Consider the following 25,181-nt stretch of genomic DNA (forward strand, 5'->3'; position numbering starts at 1 on the left):
GAGAGCATTTCTCTAATATGCGCCCTCGGGACATATGCAAAAAATCACAAGGAAACAGTGTTTAAAAGAAAAACAATATGAGTTTTTCTATACGTAGGTCTCTCTCCCACTGTCCAGGTCCATCAACTTTACAAGACACCCTTCTCCAAAAGTGTAAGTGTACCTGGAAATAAAATTGAAAAAAAGTTGACTTGCCGCAAGGCCGGATCTGGAATGAATGCCCATTGAAAGGCATTGATCCGGATCAGGCCTTAAGCTAAACGTCGTTTCGGCGCATTGCCGGATACGACGTTTAGCTTTTTTAGAGTGGTTACCATGGCTGCCGGGACGCTAAAGTCCTGGCAGCCATGGTAAAGTGTAGCGGGGAGCGGGGGAGCAGCATACTTACCATCCGTGCGGCTCCCGGGGCGCTCCAGAGTGACGTCAGGGCGCCCCAGTCGCATGGATGACGTGATCGCATGGCACGTCATCCATGCGCATGGGGCGCTCTGACGTCATTCTGGAGCGCACCAGGAGCCGCACGGATGGTAAGTATACCGCTCCCCGCTCCTACTATGGCAACCAGGACTTTAATAGCGTCCTGGGTGCCATAGTAACACTGAAAGCATTTTGAAGACGGATCCGTCTTTAAATGCTTTCAGTACACTTGCGTTTTTCCGGATCCGGCGTGTAATTCCGGAAAGTGGAGTACACGCCGGATCCGGACAACGCAAGTGTGAAAGAGGCCTAACCTAATAACACACAAACAGTTAAATGTTACCATGTTTTTATTGAACACACCATGTAAACATTCACAGTGCAGGTGGAAAAAGTATGTGAACCCTTGGATTTAATAACTGGTTGAACCTCCTTTGGCAGCAATAACTTCCCCCAAACGTTCCCTGTAGTTGCAGATCAGACGGGCACAACGGTCAGGAGTAATTCTTGACCATTCCTCTTTACAGAACTGTTTCAGTTCAGCAATATTCTTGGGATGTCTGGTGGGAATCGCTTTCTTGAGGTCCTGCCGCAGCATCTCCATCGGGTTGAGGTCAGGACTCTGACTGGGCCGCTCCAGAAGGCGGATTTTCTTCTGTTTCAGTCATTCTGTTGTTGATTTACTTCTATGCTTTGGGTCGTTGTCCTGTTGCAGCACCATCTTCTGTTGAGCTTCAGCTGGTGGACAGATGGCCTTAAGTTCTCCTGCAAAATGTCTTGATAAACTTGGGAATTCATTTTTCCTTCGATGATAGCAATCAGTCCAGGCCCCTGACGCAGCAAAGCAGCCCCAAACCATGATGCCCCCACCACCATACCTCACAGTTGGGATGAGGTTTTGATGTTGGTGTGCTGTGCCTCTTTTTCTCCACACAAAGTGTTGTGTGTTTCTTCCAAACAACTCCACTTTGGTTTCCTCTGTCCACAGAATATTTTGCCAGTGCTGCTGTGGAACATCCAGGTGCTCTTGTGCAAACTGTAAACGTGCAGCAATGTTTTTTTTGGACAGCAGTGGCTTCCTCTGTGATGTCCTCCCATGAAATCCATTCTTGTTTAGTGTTTTACGTATCGTAGATTCGCTAACAGGGATGTTAGCATATGCCAGAGCCTTTTGTAAGTCTTTAGCTGTCACTCTAGGATTCTTCTTCACCTCATTGAGCAGTCTGCGCTGTGCTCTTGCAGTCATCTTTACAGGACGGCCGCTCCTAGGGAGAGTAGCAGCAGTGCTGAACGTCCTCCATTTATAGACAATTTGTCTTACCGTGGACTGATGGACAGCAAGGCTTTTGGAGATACTTTTATAATCCTTTCCAGCTTTATGCAAGTCAACAATTCTTAATCGTAGGTCTTCTGAGAGCTCTTTTGTGCGAGGCATCAATCACATCAGGCAATGCTTCTTGTGAAAAGCAAACCCAGAACTGGTGTGTTTTTTATAGGGCAGGGCAGCTGTAACAAACACCTCCAATCTTATCTCATTGATTGGACTCCAGTTGTCCGACACCTCTGTGACGAAACCAACCTCGCCACTGTGTTTTGGAGGGGGCTGGTTGCCAGCCTCCTGCCTCAGGATTATGGCCCATACTAATTTTAAAGAAGACAGGCCGGCCGCACAGCTTAAATCTGTCTTTGGAATTGTATTTTGTTATGTGAGGGTACCCAGATGGCTAGTTTAATTGTATTTGTGTGGTCTGAGTGCCATTCGCCTAATGATATGCACTCAGACTTGAGCTATCTGGGAATATGTTAAATGTCTGTGGTTGCTGGGAGGGTGTGACATTGTGTGTTTAAATGGTGATTTCTGTCCTGTTGTCCCCACATGTGTATTGGCGATTTCTCTTTGTCCTGAGAGATAATTGGATTATCCCTCGGTTGTCTCTGGGGCAGAGAGGAGGAAACCATGATGCATTGTGGGGATGTGTTGTATCTGTTCGGTGTGTCGCAGTCTCCATTCTGGTCCCCTGGGGGCGTGTCCACCAGATGGGGACCTGCATAAATACGGGCGAGTAGCCCTCAATAAAGTGTTCCTGTTTTATCCTTCATCATGTTGAGACTGGTGTTTGGATAACTGATCAAACTGGGGGATTGCTATACGCTGAAGATTTGCTATACTCCCCTGGCATAACTACTAGCTCTTGTAAGAGCTGTTCCTGCTCTCTGGCTGTAGGAGAGGTTCACCCACTGGAGCCTGGAGCCTTGTCGTAGGTCCAGCGTGGGTGGAGGACGGTGAGACCCCAACCAAGCTACGGCGGTTCGTGGGGTCTGCAGTGCTTGGAGTCCTCGGAAAGCACTAGGAGCATCTATCGACGGAGGTACCCGGTCGGGGTGCTAGGAGATCTGTTACAACCTCACTCCAATTAGCTCTTGGAGATGTCATTAGACTAGGGGTTCACATTTCCACCTGCAAAAGTTTGGGCACACCTTCTCATTCAAAGAGTTTTCTTTATTTTCATGACTATGACAATTGTAGATTCACACTGAAGGCATCACAACTATGAATTATCACATGTGGAATGATATACATAACAAAAAAGTGTGAAACAGAAAATATGTCATATTCTAGGTTCTTCAAAGTAGCCACCTTTGGCTTTGATTACTGCTTTGCACACTCTTGGCATTCTCTTGATGAGCTTCAAGAGGAAGTCACCTGAAATGGTCTTCACTTCACAGGTGTGCCCTGTCAGGTGTAATTTCTTGCCTTCTAAATGGGGTTAGGACCATCAGCTGCGTTGTGGAGAAGTCAGGTGGATACACAGCTGATAGTCCTACTGAATAGACTGTTAGAATTTGTATTATGGCAAGAAAAAAGCAGCTAAGTAAAGAAAAACGAGTGGCCATCATTACTTTAAGAAATGAAGGTCAGTCAGTCCGAAAAATTGGGAAAACTTTGAAAGTGTCCCCAAGTGCAGTCACAAAAACCATCAAGCGCTACAAAGAAACTGGCTCACATGTGGACCGCCCCAGGAAAGGAAGACCAAGAGTCGCCTCTGCTGCGGAGGATAAGTTCATCCGAGTCACCAGCCTCAGAAATCGGAGGTTAACAGCAGCTCAGATTAGAGACCAGGTCAATGCCACCCAGAGTCCTAGCAGCAGACACATCTCTAGAACAACTGCTAAGAGGAGACTGTGTGAATCAGGCCTTCATGGTAGAAGATCTGCTAGGAAACCACTGCTAAGGACAGGCAACAAGCAGAAGAGACTTGTTTGGGGGTAAAGAACACAAGGAATGGACATTAGACCAGTGGAAATCTGTGCTTTGGTCTGAGGAGTCCAAATTTGAGATCTTTGGTTCCAACCACCGTGTCTTTGTGCGACGCAGAAAAGGTGACCGGATGGACTCTACATGCCTGGTTCCCACTGTGAAGCATGAAGGAGGAGGTGTGATGGTGTGGGGGTGCTTTGCTGGTGACACTGTTGGGGATTTATTCAAAATTGAAGGCATACTGAACCAGCATGGCTACCACAGCATCTTGCAGCGGCATGCTATTCCATCCGGTTTGCGTTTAGTTGGACCATCATTTATTTTTCAACAGGACAATGACCCCAAACACACCTCCAGGCTGTGTAAGGGCTATTTGACCATGAAGGAGAGTGATGGGGTGCTGCGCCAGATGACCTGGCCTCCACAGTCACCGGACCTGAACCCAATCGAGATGGTTTGGGGTGAGCTGGACCGCAGAGTGAAGGCAAAAGGGCCAACAAGTGCTAAGCATCTCTCGGAACTCCTTCAAGACTGTTGGAAGACCATTTCAGGTGACGACTACCTCTTGAAGCTCATCAAGAGAATGCCAAGAGTGTGCAATGCAGTAATCAAAGCAAAAGGTGGCTACTTTGAAGAACCTAGAAAATGACATTTTCAGCTGTTTCACACTTGTTTGTTATGTATATAATTCCACATGTGATAATTCATAGTTTTGATGCCTTCAGTGTGAATCTACGATTTCATAGTCCTGAAAATAAAGAAAACTCTTGGTCTGTACTATATATATATATATATATATATAGAGAGAGAGAAAAGTAAAGTCCAACGGGAGCACCAGCCAGGATATGGGTGCAAGGTCCAGTGTGAGGAAACGACAATCCTCAATAATATAAGTAGAAAGATTAGGACTGTGCTCCAAATTGGTGGTGAAAGCAAAAAAAGGTTTTATTCACCCATGTGGCAAATATTGCGATGTTTCCGCTCACAAGAGCCTTCCTCAAGCATAGAGACAGTGAAAGTCAAGACATATAAAGGCATTACAATAAGTGTTCCACCAATCAGGGTGCGATTACAATCAAGTTAGATTACATCCATCTGATACAAATGAATAAAGTGCATGTGCATAAAGTGACCAGTGCCGTACGGTCTACAACTTCAGGATATAATCCATATTGCGTAGAAAAAAGATGTACAAAACTTGGTTACAATTTGAATTACAAGTAGAAAGTGATAATATACACTACGTGCAGAATTATTAGGCAAATGAGTATTTTGACCACATCATCCTCTTTCTGCGTGTTGTCTTACTCCAAGCTGTAGAGGCTCGAAAGCCTACTACCAATTAAGCATATTAGGTGATGTGCATCTCTGTAATGAGAAGGGGTGTGGTCTAATGACATCAACACCCTATATCAGGTGTGCATAATTATTAGGCAACTTCCTTTCCTTTGGCAAAATGGGTCAAAAGAAGGACTTGACAGGCTCAGAAAAGTCAGAAATAGTGAGATATCTTGCAGAGGGATGCAGCACTCTTAAAATTGCAAAGCTTCTGAAGCGCGATCATCGAACAATCAAGCGTTTCATTCAAAATAGTCAACAGGGTCGCAAGAAGCGTGTGGAAAAACCAAGGCGCAAAATAACTGCCCATGAACTGAGAAAAGTCAAGCGTGCAGCTGCCAGTTTCTGGAAGACACCTTCTTCAAGCAGTGGTACAGGAAGAAGTCTGCAAGGTAAGAAAAACATGATTTTCATGCAGGACAATGCTCCATCACACGCGTCCAAGTACTCCACAGCGTGGCTGGCAAGAAAGGGTATAAAAGAAGAAAATCTAATGACATGGCCTCCTTGTTCACCTGATCTGAACCCCATTGATAACCTGTGGTCCATCATCAAATGTGAGATTTACAAGGAGGGAAAACAGTCCACCTCTCTGAACAGTGTCTGGGAGGCTGTGGTTGCTGCTGCACGCAATGTTGATGGTGAACAGATCAAAACACTGACAGAATCCATGGATGGCGGCTTCTGAGTGTCCTTGCAAAGAAAGGTGGCTATATTGGTCACTGATTTGTTTTTGTTTTGTTTTTGAATGTCAGAAATGTATATTTGTGAATGTTGAGATGTTATATTGGTTTCACTGGTAAAAATAAATAATTGAAATGGGTATATATTTGTTTTTTGTTAAGTTGCCTAATAATTATGCACAGTAATAGTCACCTGCACACACAGATATCCCCCTAAAATAGCTAAAACTAAAAACAAACTAAAAACTACTTCCAAAAATATTCAGCTTTGATATTAATGAGTTTTTTGGGTTCATTGAGAACATGGTTGTTGTTCAATAATAAAATTAATCCTCAAAAATACAACTTGCCTAATAATTCTGCACTCCCTGTAGTGAATAAAGATCATAGAAGTTCGACCTTAGGAAGCCATGGGGCCCGCATTTACCATCGCGTTCCCTGAGCGTCTCCATCACTTCATTGCGCATGTCCAGGATGGCGTCATCGTATGAGTCACAGTGTAAAGGTCGTGCGCATGCGTTCTGTAAGGTCAACCTGGAATCACCATCTTACTAATGGGAACGTGCCCTGTACATCCGTTCATATTTATTACATGGCCGTTAACTGCACAAGATATAGAACCAAATGTATAAAGAACGGACTATATAGGGAGGCCGCAGTAGGGATCTCCTACATAGGCCAGCATCCGGACCGGGGTCCCATCCAGCCAGGAGGGATACCGGACCAGGGAGCCGCGAATGTCAGAGGGGGACGTTTCCATGAACCCCGCCGACAGTCATAGCCCTCTTACTGGCAATAATACGGTCATAGAGGGATTATCCCTCCTCATTATAGAAGCAGCATCACATGAGAGACTAATTACATATCTGGAATAGCGCATAAAAGAGGGGACGCTAAGGATAGGCGATCAATTCTGAAGAAAAGAGAATTACGTTGGATCTATGATCCGGAGAGCTTGCACCCTAGAGGTCTCAATGTTGAGTTTAGGTAGGATCCTCTGGATTTGTTGCCGACTTTGGTCCTCTCCGCGAATGTGTAATGTACCTCTCTCATACGTGTATAATAGTGCAGGAGAACTGTGAAAGAATAAGGCGTATTTGTAATTGTTACATAATATAAATCTAGAAACTAAAGTATGTAATTCTCTTTGCCTTTTAGATATTTTAACCCTCACAACACTTGATGTGGATCCTTGAACTTTGACCTTTTGGAAGCGATACAGCCCAGTGCCGTCCTTAGCGCCCCCTCTTTTATGCGCTATTCCAGATATGTAATTAGTCTCTCATGTGATGCTGCTTCTATAATGAGGAGGGATAATCCCTCTATGACCGTATTATTGCCAGTAAGAGGGCTATGACTGTCGGCGGGGCTCATGGAAACGTCCCCCTCTGACATTCGCGGCTCCCTGGTCCGGTATCCCTCCTGGCTGGATGGGACCCCGGTCCAGATGCTGGCCTATGTAGGAGATCCCTACTGCGGTCTCCCTCTATATTCGGTTCTTTATACATTTGGTTCTATATCATGTAATAAATATGAACGGATGTACAGGGCACGTTCCCATTAGTAAGATGGTGATTCCAGGTTGACCTTACAGAACGCATACGCACGACCTTTACACTGTGACTCATACGATGACGCCATCCTGGACATGCGCAATGAAGTGATGGAGACGCTCGGGGAACGCGATGGTATATGCGGGCCCCATGGCTTTCTAAGGTCGAACTTCTATGATCTTTATTCACTATATTATCACTTTCTACTTGTAATTCAAATTGTAACCAAGTTTTGTACATGGTTTTTCTACGCAATATGGATTATATCCTGAAGTTGTAGACCGTACGGCACTGGTCACTTTATTCATTTGTATCAGATGGATGTAATCTAACTGGATTGTAATCGCACCCTGATTGGTGGAACACTTTTTGTAATGCCTTTCACTGTCTCCATGCTTGAGGAAGGCTCGTGTGAGCGGAAACGTCGCAAGATTTGCCACATGGGTGAATAAAACCTTTTTTTGCTTTCACCACCAATTTGGAGCACAGTCCTAATCTTTCTACATATATTACTGTACATGTCAAGGAGAACCCGGAGCGTCATCTCCACCATCAGAATGTCCTTCTAAATAATACAGTACATGACAAGAACAATGGGCGTCACCTCCACCAGACTGTCCTAATATCTAATACTGTACATGAACAGGAGAACACTGGGCGTCACCTCCACCATCAGACTGTCCTAATATATAATACTGTACATGAACAGGAGAACACTGGGCGTCACCTTCACCATCAGACTGTCCTAATATATAATACAGTACATGAACAGGAGAACACTGGGCGTCACCTCCACCATCAGACTGTCCTAATATATAATACAGTACATGAACAGGAGAACACTGGGCGTCACCTCCTCCAACAGACTGTCCTAATATATAATACAGTACATGAACAGGAGAACACTGGGCGTCACCTCCTCCAACAGACTGTCCTAATATATAATACAGTACATGAACAGGAGAACACTGGGCGTCACCTCCACCATCAGACTGTCCTAATATATAATACAGTACATGAACAGGAGAACACTGGTCGTCACCTTCACCATCAGACTGTCCTAATATATAATACAGTACATGAACAGGAGAACACTGGGCGTCACCTCCACCATCAGACTGTCCCGATATATAATACAGTACATGAACAGGAGAACACTGGGCGTCACCTCCTCCAACAGACTGTCCTAATATATAATACAGTACATGAACAGGAGAACACTGGGCGTCACCTCCACCATCAGACTGTCCTAATATATAATACAGTACATGAACAGGAGAACACTGGTCGTCACCTCCACCATCAGACTGTCCTAATATATAATACAGTACATGAACAGGAGAACACTGGGCGTCACCTTCACCATCAGACTGTCCTAATATATAATACAGTACATGAACAGGAGAACACTGGGCGTCACCTTCACCATCAGACTGTCCTAATATATAATACAGTACATGAACAGGAGAACACTGGGCGTCACCTCCACCATCAGACTGTCCTAATATATAATACAGTACATGAACAGGAGAACACTGGGCGTCACCTCCACCATCAGACTGTCCTAATATATAATACAGTACATGAACAGGAGAACACTGGGCGTCACCTTCACCATCAGACTGTCCTAATATATAATACAGTACATGAACAGGAGAACACTGGGCGTCACCTCCTCCAACAGACTGTCCTAATATATAATACAGTACATGAACAGGAGAACACTGGGCGTCACCTCCTCCAACAGACTGTCCTAATATATAATACAGTACATGAACAGGAGAACACTGGGCGTCACCTCCTCCAACAGACTGTCCTAATATATAATACAGTACATGAGAAGAAGAACACTGGGCGTCACCTCCACCATCAGACTGTCCTAATATATAATACAGTACATGAACAGGAGAACACTGGGCGTCACCTTCACCATCAGACTGTCCTAATATATAATACAGTACATGAACAGGAGAACACTGGGCGTCACCTTCACCATCAGACTGTCCTAATATATAATACAGTACATGAACAGGAGAACACTGGGCGTCACCTCCTCCAACAGACTGTCCTAATATATAATACAGTACATGAACAGGAGAACACTGGGCGTCACCTCCACCATCAGACTGTCCTAATATATAATACAGTACATGAGAAGAAGAACACTGGGCGTCACCTCCACCATCAGACTGTCCTAATATATAATACAGTACATGAACAGGAGAACACTGGGCATCACCTTCACCATCAGACTGTCCTAATATATAATACAGTACATGAACAGGAGAACACTGGGCGTCACCTTCACCATCAGACTGTCCTAATATATAATACAGTACATGAACAGGAGAACACTGGGCGTCACCTCCTCCATCAGACTGTCCTAATATCTAATACTGTACATGAACAGGAGAACACTGGGCGTCACCTCCACCATCAGACTGTCCTAATATATAATACAGTACATGAACAGGAGAACACTGGGCGTCACCTCCACCATCAGACTGTCCTAATATATAATACAGTACATGAACAGGAGAACACTGGGCGTCACCTCCACCATCAGACTGTCCTAATATATAATACAGTACATGAACAGGAGAACACTGGTCGTCACCTTCACCATCAGACTGTCCTAATATATAATACAGTACATGAACAGGAGAACACTGGGCGTCACCTCCACCATCAGACTGTCCTAATATATAATACTGTACATGAACAGGAGAACACTGGGCGTCACCTCCACCATCAGACTGTCCTAATATATAATACAGTACATGAACAGGAGAACACTGGGCGTCACCTTCACCATCAGACTGTCCTAATATATAATACAGTACATGAACAGGAGAACACTGGGCGTCACCTCCACCATCAGACTGTCCTAATATATAATACAGTACATGAACAGGAGAACACTGGGCGTCACCTCCACCATCAGACTGTCCTAATATATAATACAGTACATGAACAGGAGAACACTGGGCGTCACCTTCACCATCAGACTGTCCTAATATATAATACAGTACATGAACAGGAGAACACTGGGCGTCACCTTCACCATCAGACTGTCCTAATATATAATACAGTACATGAACAGGAGAACACTGGGCGTCACCTCCACCATCAGACTGTCCTAATATATAATACAGTACATGAACAGGAGAACACTGGGTGTCACCTCCACCATCAGACTGTCCTAATATATAATACAGTACATGAACAGGAGAACACTGGGCGTCACCTTCACCATCAGACTGTCCTAATATATAATACAGTACATGAACAGGAGAACACTGGGCGTCACCTCCACCATCAGACTGTCCTAATATATAATACAGTACATGAACAGGAGAACACTGGGTGTCACCTCCACCATCAGACTGTCCTAATATATAATACAGTACATGAACAGGAGAACACTGGGCGTCACCTTCACCATCAGACTGTCCTAATATATAATACAGTACATGAACAGGAGAACACTGGGCGTCACCTTCACCATCAGACTGTCCTAATATATAATACAGTACATGAACAGGAGAACACTGGGCGTCACCTTCACCATCAGACTGTCCTAATATATAATACAGTACATGAACAGGAGAACACTGGGCGTCACCTTCACCATCAGACTGTCCTAATATATAATACAGTACATGAACAGGAGAACACTGGGCGTCACCTTCACCATCAGACTGTCCTAATATATAATACAGTACATGAACAGGAGAACACTGGGCGTCACCTCCTCCAACAGACTGTCTTTTCATGTATGAAGCAGTGTGAAAGGGAGTGCGATATAGGTGATGCTGACGGCAGTAGGTAGGTGCTGGGGAGCGTAGGATTACCGTCCGTATAGTGGAGTCAATAGGAATATTATTCTGCTCCTGGGAGAGTTCAAGGGGGTGAGGCAGGTTCTGTGTTGAGGTATTTTACAGCCACCCAGTTTTTTTGTATATGGGTAGATTTTTACATGGATTAGTCCCCTAGTTGGAAAGCATGGAGGTATTCTGCTTCAGAATTAATTCGGTGGTGGAGCCCAGGGACGGGAGGAGGTGGTGGAGCCCAGGGACGGGAGGAGGTGGTGGAGCCCAGGGACGGGAGGAGGTGGTGGAGCCCAGGGACGGGAGGAGGTGGTGGAGCCCAGGGACGGGAGGAGGTGGTGGAGCCCAGGGACGGGAGGAGGTGGTGGAGCCCAGGGACGGGAGGAGGTGGTGGAGCCCAGGGACGGGAGGAGGTGGTGGAGCCCAGGGACGGGAGGAGGTGGTGGAGCCCAGGGACGGGAGGAGGTGGTGGAGCCCAGGGCACCTTCTGACAAGATGGGGGAAGTCTTTGTGTGGCAGATGTGGCATCTGCCCAGGAGACTGCTACAGCAGTCACTCACGGCAGAGGAGTCTTCTGGGAAGTTGTATACATAGAGTCCCGCTTTCCGAGCCTCCGCAATACTGCTGTCAGCAGTTTAACATGGTCAAAACTGCTGACAGTCCCTTTAAAGTGAAGATCTCTCTATTTCTTCGCAGAAATAGAAGACTGAGGGGCTGTGATGAAGACGATGTCACCAGCAGGTACTGAGGCAGACTCCTTCACTGAACCTGATGGGAGTCACTATAATCCTCCGCTACAGATAAGGAGGAAATTTTATTTCAGAGCAGATGAAGGGGTTAATACTGGACATGGGTATAATGGGGAGTCAGGACATAAGAGGACAGAACACGAGCTCAGTTCTAGAAGTATAACCCCCTCCCTCCTCCTAAGGTCACAGCACAATGAAGACACAGCGAGGAGAAGTCTCAGCTCCAAGAAGCACGACATGAAATGCACAAAGTGACCGCTAATCACCAGCATCGGCGCTCGTCCATCAGACGCTGCACAGCCACTAATGGAAGCGTAATAACAGAGTCTGGAGGCCACACAGAGGAAGGAAGACGATGGGGGAGTAAAATATCAGAGGATGAGAAAGCACCGAGGACACAGATGGGGGTACAGCAGAGGAGCGGTAATACAGAGGGCACAGATGGGGGTACAGCAGAGGAGCGGTATTACAGAGGACACAGATGGGGTACAGCAGAGGAGCGGTAATACAGAGGACACAGATGGGGGTACAGCAGAGGAGCGTACAGCAGAGGAGCAGTAATACAGAGGACACAGAGATGGAGGTACAGCAGAGGAGCGGTAATACAGAGGACACAGAGATGGAGGTACAGCAGAGGAGTGGTAATACAGAGGACACAGATGGGGGTACAGCAGAGGAGCGGTAATACAGAGGACACAGATGGGGGTACAGCAGAGGAGCGGTAATACAGAGGACACAGATGGGGGTACAGCAGAGGAGCGGTAATACAGAGGACACAGATGGGGGTACAGCAGAGGAGCGGTAATACAGAGGACACAGAGATGGAGGTACAGCAGAGGAGCAGTAATACAGAGGACACAGATGGGGGTACAGCAGAGGAGCGGTAATACAGAGGACACACAGATGGGGGTACAGCAGAGGAGCGGTAATACAGAGGACACAGATGGGGGTACAGCAGAGGAGCGGTAATACAGAGGACACAGATGGGGGTACAGCAGAGGAGCGGTAATACAGAGGACACAGATGGGGTACAGCAGAGGAGCGGTAATACAGAGGAAGAAAGACGATGGGGGAGTAAAATATCAGAGGATGAGAAAGCACCGAGGACACAGATGGGGGTACAGCAGAGGAGCGGTAATACAGAGGACACAGATGGGGGTACAGCAGAGGAGCGGTAATACAGAGGACACAGATGGGGGTACAGCAGAGGAGCGGTAATACAGAGGACACAGATGGGGGTACAGCAGAGGAGCGGTAATACAGAGGACACAGATGGGGGTACAGCAGAGGAGCGGTAATACAGAGGACACAGATGGGGGTACAGCAGAGGAGCGGTAATACAGAGGACACAGTTAAATACAGAGGACACAGATGGGGGTACAGCAGAGGAGCGGTAATACAGAGGACACAGATGGGGGTACAGCAGAGGAGCGGTAATACAGAGGACACAGAGATGGGGGTACAGCAGAGGAGCGGTAATACAGAGGACACAGAGATGGAGGTACAGCAGAGGAGCAGTAATACAGAGGACACAGATGGGGGGTACAGCAGAGGAGCGGTAATACAGAGGACACACAGATGGGGGTACAGCAGAGGAGCGGTAATACAGAGGACACAGATGGGGGTACAGCAGAGGAGCGGTAATACAGAGGACACAGATGGGGTACAGCAGAGGAGCGGTAATACAGAGGACACAGATGGGGTACAGCAGAGGAGCGGTAATACAGAGGAAGAAAGACGATGGGGGAGTAAAATATCAGAGGATGAGAAAGCACCGAGGACACAGATGGGGGTACAGCAGAGGAGCGGTAATACAGAGGACACAGATGGGGGTACAGCAGAGGAGCGGTAATACAGAGGACACAGATGGGGGTACAGCAGAGGAGCGGTAATACAGAGGACACAGATGGGGGTACAGCAGAGGAGCGGTAATACAGAGGACACAGATGGGGGTACAGCAGAGGAGCGGTAATACAGAGGACACAGATGGGGGTACAGCAGAGGAGCGGTAATACAGAGGACACAGATGGGGGTACAGCAGAGGAGCGGTAATACAGAGGACACAGATGGGGTACAGCAGAGGAGCGGTAATACAGAGGGACACAGATGGGGGTACAGCAGAGGAGCGGTAATACAGAGGACACAGATGGGGGTACAGCAGAGGAGCGGTAATACAGAGGACACAGAGATGGAGGTACAGCAGAGGAGCAGTAATACAGAGGACACAGATGGGGGTACAGCAGAGGAGCGGTAATACAGAGGACACAGATGGGGGTACAGCAGAGGAGCGGTAATACAGAGGACACAGATGGGGGTACAGCAGAGGAGCGGTAATACAGAGGAAGAAAGACGATGGGGGAGTAAAATATCAGAGGATGAGAAAGCACCGAGGACACAGATGGGGGTACAGCAGAGGAGCGGTAATACAGAGGACACAGATGGGGGTACAGCAGAGGAGCGGTAATACAGAGGACACAGATGGGGGTACAGCAGAGGAGCGGTAATACAGAGGACACAGATGGGGGTACAGCAGAGGAGCGGTAATACAGAGGACACAGATGGGGGTACAGCAGAGGAGCGGTAATACAGAGGACACAGATGGGGGTACAGCAGAGGAGCGGTAATACAGAGGACACAGATGGGGGTAAAGCAGAGGAGCGGTAATACAGAGGACACAGATGGGGGTAAAGCAGAGGAGCGGTAATACAGAGGACACAGATGGGGGTACAGCAGAGGAGCGGTAATACAGAGGACACAGATGGGGGTACAGCAGAGGAGCGGTAATACAGAGGACACAGATAGGGGTACAGCAGAGGAGCGGTAATACAGAGGACACAGATGGGGGTACAGCAGAGGAGCAGTAATACAGAGGACACAGATGGGGGTACAGCAGAGGAGCGGTAATACAGAGGACACAGATGGGGGTACAGCAGAGGAGCGGTAATACAGAGGACACAGATGGGGGTACAGCAGAGGAGCAGTAATACAGAGGACACAGATGGGGGTACAGCAGAGGAGCAGTAATACAGAGGACACAGAGATGGAGGTACAGCAGAGGAGCGGTAATACAGAGGACACAGAGATGGAGGTACAGCAGAGGAGCAGTAATACAGAGGACACAGAGATGGAGGTACAGCAGAGGAGCAGTAATACAGAGGACACAGATGGGGGTACAGCAGAGGAGCGGTAATACAGAGGACACAGAGATGGAGGTACAGCAGAGGAGCGGTAATACAGAGGACACAGAGATAGAGGTACAGCAGAGGAGCGGTAATACAGAGGACACAGAGATGGAGGTACAGCAGAGGAGCAGTAATACAGAGGACACAGAGATGGAGGTACAGCAGAGGAGCAGTAATACAGAGGACACAGATGGGGGTACAGCAGAGGAGCAGTAATACAGAGGACACAGATGGGGGTACAGCAGAGGAGCAGTAATACAGAGGACACAGAGATGGAGGTACAGCAGAGGAGCGGTAATACAGAGGACACAGAGATGGAGGTACAGCAGAGGAGCAGTAATACAGAGGACACAGAGATGGAGGTACAGCAGAGGAGCAGTAATACAGAGGACACAGATGGGGGTACAGCAGAAGAGCGGTAATACAGAGGACACAGAGATGGAGGTACAGCAGAGGAGCGGTAATACAGAGGACACAGAGATAGAGGTACAGCAGAGGAGCGGTAATACAGAGGACACAGAGATGGAGGTACAGCAGAGGAGCAGTAATACAGAGGACACAGAGATGGAGGTACAGCAGAGGAGCAGTAATACAGAGGACACAGATGGGGGTACAGCAGAGGAGCAGTAATACAGAGGACACAGATGGGGGTACAGCAGAGGAGCAGTAATACAGAGGGCACAGATGGGGGTACAGCAGAGGAGCAGTAATACAGAGGACACAGATGGGGGTACAGCAGAGGAGCAGTAATACAGAGGGCACAGAGATGGAGGTACAGCAGAGGAGCGATAATACAGAGGACACAGATGGGGGTACAGCAGAGGAGCAGTAATACAGAGGGCACAGATTGGGTACAGCAGAGGAGCAGTAATACAGAGGGCACAGAGATGGGGGGGGTACAGCAGAGGAGCAGTAATACAGAGGACACAGAGATGGGGGGTACAGCAGAGGAGCGGTAATACAGAGGACACAGATAGGGGTACAGCAGAGGAGCGGTAATACAGAGGACACAGATGGGGGTACAGCAGAGGAGCGGTAATACAGAGGACACAGATGGGGGTACAGCAGAGGAGCAGTAATACAGAGGACACAGATGGGGGTACAGCAGAGGAGCAGTAATACAGAGGGCACAGAGATGGGGGGTACAGCAGAGAAGCAGTAATACAGAGGACACAGAGATGGGGGTACAGCAGCGGAGCGGTAATATAGGGTTCCATACTGAGGGTGCCCAAGTGGGGAGGGTCCCAGTTACACACTTAGGCCTCTTGCACACTACCGTATGTATTTTGAGGTCAGCAAAAAACGGATCTGCAAGAAATACGGATGACATCCATGTGCGTTCCGTATTTAGCAGAACAGCTGCCCCTTCATAAAACAGCACTATCCTTGTCCATAATGCGGACAATAATAAGACATGTTCTATTTTTTTGAGGAACGGAAATACGGACATATGGAAAGAAAATGCACACGGAGTAACTTCCGTTTTTTTTGTGGACCCATTAAAGTGAATGGTTCCACATACGGTCCTAAAAAAAACAAAAAACGAACAGACACGGAAAGAAAATAAGTTTGTGTGCAAGAGGCCTTAGGGGAAAGGGTTCCGGTTACAAACTCGGGAAGGTGGGTCCCGGGGAGACACTCGGGGGTCTGGAGGGGGGGGGGGGGGGGGGGAATCTCGGTTACACACTCGTGGACATCTTGGTTCCACACCCAGGGGGATCTGGGGGATCTCGGTTACAGACTCAATTGCAGAAGAAGAAATAGAATGAACCTTTTTGATGGCGCTGTCAGCAGGAGTCAGAGACAGGTAGGTATTGTTAACACTTGGTTACACACTCAGGGATGGGGTCCCAGAGAGCCACTCGGAGGGTCCTTAAGGGGGTACTCGGTTACACACTCTGGGCATCCGAGGGGGGGGGGGGGGGAGGATCCCGGTTACACATAAGTAGGGTCCGGAGAGGGGTCTCAGTTACATACTGAGTCAGTCGGGGGGAGGTATTGGTTACACATTCGGGGAGGGGATTCCCGGGGAGACACTCGGAGGGTCCAGTGGGGAAAGGGTCTCAGTTAAACACCAGGGGGTCCAGGGGTCTGAGTTACATAATCGGGGGGGGGGGGGGGGGGGTCTTGGTTTCACACGCAGAGGGTCCTGGTTACACACTGGTTCAGTCTGTGGGGGGAGGGTCCCAGTTACACAATCAAGGGGTCTCACGGAAACACTCGGGGGAGGTTTCAGGGTGGTGCAGGGTTACACACTCAGAGGGAAAGGTTGGGCAGGGCTCCAGGGGAGAACACTGAGGGGGGGTCTCAGTTACACACTCGCGAGGGGGCTCTTGGTTACACATGCGTGGGTGTCTTAGTTACAAACGCGGGGGGTCTCATTTCAAAACTCAGGGGGTCCTAGAGGGTCCCGGTTACAGGCTCAAGGGTTTTCGCGGAAACACTCGGGGAGGTCTTGGGAGATGAGAGGCCCCGGTTACACACTTAGGGGGGGTGACCGGGGGGGGGGGGGGGGTTTGGGGATTGGTCACACAGTAGGGGGTTCCGGGGGGGGGGGGGGGGGGGGGCGGTCACACAGTAGGGTGGCCAGGGGAGGAAAAGGGGTGTCACACAGTCAGTGGGCCCCAGTTACACAGTAGTTCTGGGGGGGGGGGGGCCTTGTTTACAAAGTAGGGGGGTCCGGGGGGGGGGGGCTGTCACACAGTTGGGAGTGCCCAGTTACACAGAAGGGGGGGTCTGTCACACGGTTGGGGGGCCCCAGTAATACAGTAAGGGTGTGCGAAGGAAGGGGGGGTCTGTCACACAGTTGGGGGGCCCCAGTTACACAGCAAGGGGTGGGGGGGGTCTGTCACACAGTTGGGGGGCCCAGTTACACAGTAAAGGGGTCTGAGGGAAGGGGGTCTGTCACACAGTTGGGGGGCCTAGTTACACAGTAAAGGGGTCCGAGTGAAGGGGGGCTATCACACAGTTGGGGGGGGCAGTTACACAGAAGGGGGGGTCTGTCACACAGTTGGGGGCCCCAGTTACACAGAAGGGGGGTCTGTCACACAGTTGGGGGGGCCCCAGTTACACAGTAAAGGGGTCAGAGGGAAGGGGGGCTATCACACAGTTGGGGGGGGGCAGTTACACAGAAGGGGGGGGTCTGTCACACAGTTGGGGGCCCCAGTTACACAGAAGGGGGGTCTGTCACACAGTTGGGGGGGCCCCAGTTACACAGTAAAGGGGTCAGAGGGAAGGGGGGCTGTCACACAGTTGGGGGGCACAGTTACACAGAAGGGGGGGTCTGTCACACAGTTGGGGGGGCAGTTACATAAAAGGGGGTCTGTCACACAGTTGGGGGGCCCAGTTACACAGTAAAGGGGTCCGAGGGAAGGGGGGCTGTCACACAGTTGGGGGGCCCAGTTACACAGAAGGGGGGCTGTCACACAGTTGGGGGGCCCAGTTACATAGAAGGGGGGCTATCACACAGTTGGGGGGCCCAGTTACACAGTAGGGGGGCTATCACACAGTTGGGGGGCCCAGTTACACAGTAGGGGGGGGGGGGGTCTGTCACACAGTTGTGGGGGCCAGTTACACAGTAAGGGGGGAGTCTGTCACACAGTAAAGGGGTCAGAGGGAAGGGGGGCTGTCACACAGTTGGGGGGCCCAGTTACATATAAGGGGGGCTGTCACACAATTGGGGGGCCCAGTTACACAGTAAAGGGGTCTGAGGGAAGGGGGGCTGTCACACAGTTGGGGGGCCCAGTTACATATAAGGGGGGCTGTCACACAGTTGGGGGGCCCAGTTACATAAAAGGGGGGGCTGTCACACAGTTGGGGGGCCCAGTTACATGAAAGGGGGGGCTGTCACACAGTTGGGGGGCCCAGTTACATAGAAGCGGGGGTCTGTCACACAGTTGGGGGGGCCAGTTACACAGTAAGGGGGTCAGAGGGAAGGGGGGCGTCTGTCACACAGTTGGGGGGCCCAGTTACACAGTAGGGGGACTGTCACACAGTTGGGGGGCCCAGTTACATAGAAGCGGGGGTCTGTCACACAGTTGGGGGGCCCAGTTACACAGTAGGGGGGCTGTCACACAGTTGGGGGGCCCAGTTACATAAGGGGGGGGCTGTCACACATTTGGGGGGCACAGTTACATAAAAGGGGGGGCTGTCACACATTTGGGGGGCACAGTTACATAGAAGCGGGGTCTGTCACACAGTTGGGGGGGGCCAGTTACACAGTAAGGGGGTCAGAGGGAAGGGGGGCGTCTGTCACACAGTTGGGGGGCCCAGTTACATAGAAGGGGGGCTATCACACAGTTGGGGGGCCCAGTTACATAGAAGGGGGGCTGTCACACAGTTGGGGGGCCCAGTTACATAGAAGGGGGGCTATCACACAGTTGGGGGGCCCAGTTACACAGAAGGGGGGCTATCACACAGTTGGGGGGCCCAGTTACATAGAAGGGGGGCTGTCACACAGTTGGGGGGCCCAGTTACATATAAGGGGGGCTGTCACACAGTTGGGGGGCCCAGTTACATAAAAGGGGGGGCTGTCACACAGTTGGGGGGCCCAGTTACATAAAAGGGGGGCTGTCACACAGTTGGGGGGCCCAGTTACATAGAAGCGGGGGTCTGTCACACAGTAAGGGGGTCAGAGGGAAGGGGGGCATCTGTCACACAGTTGGGGGGCCCAGTTACACAGTAGGGGGGCTGTCACACAGTTGGGGGGCCCAGTTACATAGAAGGGGGGGCTATCACACAGTTGGGGGGCCCAGTTACATAGAAGGGGGGCTATCACACAGTTGGGGGGCCCAGTTACACAGAAGGGGGGCTGTCACACAGTTGGGGGACCCAGTTACACAGAAGGGGGGCTATCACACAGTTGGGGGGCCCAGTTACATAGAAGGGGGGCTATCACACAGTTGGGGGGCCCAGTTACATAGAAGGGGGGCTATCACACAGTTGGGGGGCCCAGTTACACAGAAGGGGGGCTGTCACACAGTTGGGGGGCCCAGTTACACAGAAGGGGGGCTATCACACAGTTGGGGGGCCCAGTTACATAGAAGGGGGGCTATCACACAGTTGGGGGGCCCAGTTACATAGAAGGGGGGCTATCACACAGTTGGGGTGCCCAGTTACACAGAAGGGGGGCTATCACACAGTTGGGGGGCCCAGTTACATAGAAGGGGGGCTGTCACACAGTTGGGGGGCCCCGGCCGCTCACCTGCACTCAGCAGCCCCCAGCAGGTCGCACACAGCAGCTGCAGCCACATCCTCCCGTTCACACCATCCTCCTCCCGGCGGCTCCGCTCTTGGACTCTCGGGGTCTCCGGTCTGAGCAGCATCTCCAGCCTCAGCTACAGCCGCACCGCAGGCCCCGCCCACAACCCTGCGTCACGAGGCGGGGCCAGGCGCTGTTCCCGGCGTCTGACAACACTGAGCCGACAACCTGGATATATTTTGGGATTTCTGAAGTCTGGTATTTGGGAAATTGAATCCTCCGATAGATACAAGGACACATCGGGCGGCGGAGGTCTGGACTGTACCGCAAGCGATGATCGCCCCAGCCCCCGGTAATAACATTCTCACTGAGCCCCCGTCCTATAATAACCCCAGTCCCCGGTAATAACATTCTCACTGAGCCCCCGTCCTATAATAACCCCAGTCCCCGGTAATAACATTCTCACTGAGCCCCCGTCCTATAATAACCCCAGTCCCCGGTAATAACATTCTCACTGAGCCCCCGTCCTATAATAACACCTGTCCCCGGTAATAACATTCTCACTGAGCCCCCGTCCTATAATAACACCCTGCCCCCGGTAATAACATTCTCACTGAGCCCCCGTCCTATAATAACCCATGTCCCCGGTAATAACATTCTCACTGAGCCCCTGTCCTATAATAACCCCTGCCCCCGGTAATAACATTCTCACTGAGCCCCCGTCCTATAATAACCCCTGTCCCCGGTAATAACATTCTCACCGAGCCCCCGTCCTATAATAACCCCTGCCCCCGGTAATAACATTCTCACTGAGCCCCCGTCCTATAATAACCCCTGTCCCCGGTAATAACATTCTCACTGAGCCCCCGTCCTATAATAACCCCTGCCCCCTGTAATAACATTCTCACCAAGGTTCCGTCCTATAATCGCCCCTGCTATTAACATTCTCACTGAGCCCTCGTCCTATAATAACCTCTGCCCCCAGTAATGACATGCTCACCGAGCCCCCGTCCTATAATAACCCCTGCCCCCTGTAATAACATTCTCACTGAGCCCCTGTCTTATAATAACACCTGCCCCCAGTAATGACATGCTCACCGAGCCCCCGTCCTATAATAACCCCTGCCCCCTGTATTAACATTCTCACTGAGCCCCCGTCCTATAATAACCTCTGCCCCCTGTAATAACATTCTCACGAGCCCCTATCCTATAATAACCCCTGCCCCCAGTAATGACATTCTCACCAAGGTGCCATCCTATAATCGCCCCTGCCCCTAGTATTAACATTCTCACTGAGCCCCCGTCCTATAATAACCTCTGCCCCCTGTAATAACATTCTCACTGAGCCCCTATCCTATAATAACCCCTGCCCCCAGTAATGACATTCTCACCAAGGTGCCATCCTATAATCACCCCTGCCCCTAGTATTAACATGCTCACTGAGCCCCCGTCCTATAATAACCTCTGCCCCCTGTAATAACATTCTCACGAGCCCCTATCCTATAATAACCCCTGCCCCCAGTAATGACATTCTCACCAAGGTGCCGTCCTATAATCGCCCCTGCCCCTAGTATTAACATTCTCACTGAGCCCCCATCCTATAATAACCTCTGCCCCCTGTAATAACATTCTCACTGAGCCCCCGTCCTATAATAACCCCTGCCCCCTGTAATAACATTCTCACTGAGCCCCTGTCTTATAATAACACCTGCCCCCAGTAATGACATGCTCACCGAGCCCCCGTCCTATAATAACCCCTGCCCCCTGTATTAACATTCTCACTGAGCCCCCGTCCTATAATAACCTCTGCCCCCTGTAATAACATTCTCACGAGCCCCTATCCTATAATAACCCCTGCCCCCAGTAATGACATTCTCACCAAGGTGCCATCCTATAATCGCCCCTGCCCCTAGTATTAACATTCTCACTGAGCCCCCGTCCTATAATAACCTCTGCCCCCTGTAATAACATTCTCACTGAGCCCCTATCCTATAATAACCCCTGCCCCCAGTAATGACATTCTCACCAAGGTGCCATCCTATAATCGCTCCTGCCCCTAGTATTAACATTCTCACTGAGCCCCCGTCCTATAATAACCTCTGCCCCCTGTAATAACATTCTCACGAGCCCCTATCCTATAATAACCCCTGCCCCCAGTAATGACATTCTCACCAAGGTTCTGTCCTATAATCGCCCCTGCCCCTAGTATTAACATGCTCACTGAGCCCCCGTCCTATAATAACCCCTGCCCCCAGTAATGACATTCTCACCAAGGTTCTGTCCTATAATCGCCCCTGCCCCCAGTAATGACATGCTCACCGAGCCCCCGTCCTATAATAACCCCTGCCCCCTGTATTAACATTCTCACTGAGCCCCCGTCCTATAATAACCTCTGCCCCCTGTAATAACATTCTCACGAGCCCCTATCCTATAATAACCCCTGCCCCCAGTAATGACATTCTCACCAAGGTGCCATCCTATAATCGCCCCTGCCCCTAGTATTAACATTCTCACTGAGCCCCCGTCCTATAATAACCTCTGCCCCCTGTAATAACATTCTCACTGAGCCCCTATCCTATAATAACCCCTGCCCCCAGTAATGACATTCTCACCAAGGTGCCATCCTATAATCGCTCCTGCCCCTAGTATTAACATTCTCACTGAGCCCCCGTCCTATAATAACCTCTGCCCCCTGTAATAACATTCTCACGAGCCCCTATCCTATAATAACCCCTGCCCCCAGTAATGACATTCTCACCAAGGTTCTGTCCTATAATCGCCCCTGCCCCTAGTATTAACATGCTCACTGAGCCCCCGTCCTATAATAACCTCTGCGCCCTGTAATAACATTCTCACGAGCCCCTATCCTATAATAACCCCTGCCCCCAGTAATGACATTCTCACCAAGGTGCCGTCCTATAATCGCCCCTGCCCCTAGTATTAACATTCTCACTGAGCCCCCGTCCTATAATAACCTCTGCCCCCTGTAATAACATTCTCACGAGCCCCTATCCTATAATAACCCCTGCCCCCAGTAATGACATTCTCACCAAGGTGCCATCCTATAATCGCCCCTGCCCCTAGTATTAACATTCTCACTGAGCCCCCGTCCTATAATAACCTCTGCCCCCTGTAATAACATTCTCACGAGCCCCTATCCTATAATAACCCCTGCCCCCAGTAATGACATTCTCACCAAGGTTCTGTCCTATAATCGCCCCTGCCCCTAGTATTAACATGCTCACTGAGCCCCCGTCCTATAATAGAGATAAGTGGATTAGGGTTAGATTACTTACTGATGAATGGAGAGTCTCCCGAAACGCGTTTAAGAAGCCTATAGGATTGTCAGAACCCTAACTGCGGTCAACCATCCTAACCACACCAAGAGGAGCGCTCTGAAAAAACACTGAGAAGATCGCGATCACGTGACGGCCCGCGTCACACTCCAGACGCGCGAACCACGCCCCCCGACGTCCTAGACAACACGAGGTACGACGACGACTTCTCCAAACCGTGCTGGACTCCGCAAACTCTCCCAGGAACAGCCGACCGTCATTGGAGGATCTGGTCGGTGGGTAAGTGATCTCTGCAGCATCTCTTCTGCGCACAGTATTGTACAATAATACAGCTACTTGTACTGCATATAGAATGTTACTTATACCTCGAAGTCTGGATTTAAAGAAGATCATTCGTAGCCCAATACAAGATCATCAACGCGTATCTTCATCGACTCATGAAAGACTATTCCACAAACAGAAGCATCGCTAGAAAAGGCGCATCATTCATCTTCTATCTAGTGGCGACTACCCATTTTTATTTTTTCTATATTTTACCATTTTTACCATAAAGGACATTTTCATAGACTCTTATCTTTGAACCATTGATCCTATATATATCTTATATTTTACTGCCAGCACGCATACATATTTTAATATATAATTTTTTATTTAAAAAATTACCCTACAACATTATTTTAATACTATGAATAAACCAAAATAGATTGACCCATATAAGAGTGTGCCTGCTTATGCTTTTATTTCTCCCTTCCTATAATAACCTCTGCCCCCAGTAATTTTATTCTCACCGAGCCCCAGTCCTATAATAACCTCTGCCCCCAGTAATGTTATGCTCACCGAGCCCCTGTCCTATAATAACTCCTGTCCCCGGTAATAACATTCTCACCCAGCCCCCGTCCTATAATAACCCCTGTCCCCGGTAATAACATTCTCACTGAGCCCCCGTCCTATAATAACCCCTGTCCCCGGTAATAACATTCTCACTGAGCCCCCGTCCTATAATAACCCCTGTCCCCGGTAATAACATTATCACTGAGCCCCCGTCCTATAATAACCTCTGCCCCCAGTAATGTTATGCTCACCGAGCCCCCATCCTATAATTGCCCCTGCCCCCGGTAATGACATTCTCACCGAGCCCCCATCCTATAATTGCCCCTGCCCCCGGTAATGATATTCTCACCGAGCCCCCATCCTATAATAACCCCTGCCCCAAGTAATGATATTCTCACGAGCCCCCGTCCTATAATAACCTCTGCCCTGGTAATGACATTCTCACCGCGCCCCCTGCTCTATAATATCCCCTGCCTCCAGTAATAACATTCTCACCGAGCCCCCATCCTATAATCGCCCCTGCCCCCAGTAATGATATTCTCACTGAGCCCCCGTCCTCCAGTAATGTAACACAGTATACACAGAGAATATATACAATAATCTGAGGTGTAAATACAGATGGCGCGGTACAAACAGGGTTAAGCAGAACAAAAGTCAGTTTACCAGATGGATGAGTCCTTTGGGTGGTGAGGAATAACGGGTGGCTGTAAGGCTTGGCTGTAGTCACATGGGAGGCAGTGATGTCAGCAGTTTCCAGGTCCCTCCAAACACATTACACAACGTGACCACCCCTCCGGAGAAAGAGGCTGGACTCATGGGGCTGCTCACCTGTAGTCGGCCACG

General features: G+C 49.6%; 1 protein-coding gene across 1 annotated transcript in view; it reads right to left on the minus strand.

Annotated features, from left to right (window-relative positions):
• The window catches only part of LYPD1 (LY6/PLAUR domain containing 1), a 34,203-nt gene extending 13,869 nt beyond the window's left edge, over positions 1 to 20,334 (minus strand). The window contains exon 1 of the mRNA XM_044303857.1: positions 20,215 to 20,334. Coding sequence (XP_044159792.1) covers positions 20,215 to 20,263 — 49 coding nt within the window. The 5' untranslated portion in view covers positions 20,264 to 20,334. The remainder of the gene's footprint in view (positions 1 to 20,214) is intronic.
• Between the last annotated feature and the right edge of the window lie 4,847 nt (positions 20,335 to 25,181).

The sequence above is a fragment of the Bufo gargarizans genome, chromosome 8 (assembly GCF_014858855.1).
Source record: "Bufo gargarizans isolate SCDJY-AF-19 chromosome 8, ASM1485885v1, whole genome shotgun sequence".
Lineage (NCBI taxonomy): Eukaryota > Metazoa > Chordata > Amphibia > Anura > Bufonidae > Bufo > Bufo gargarizans.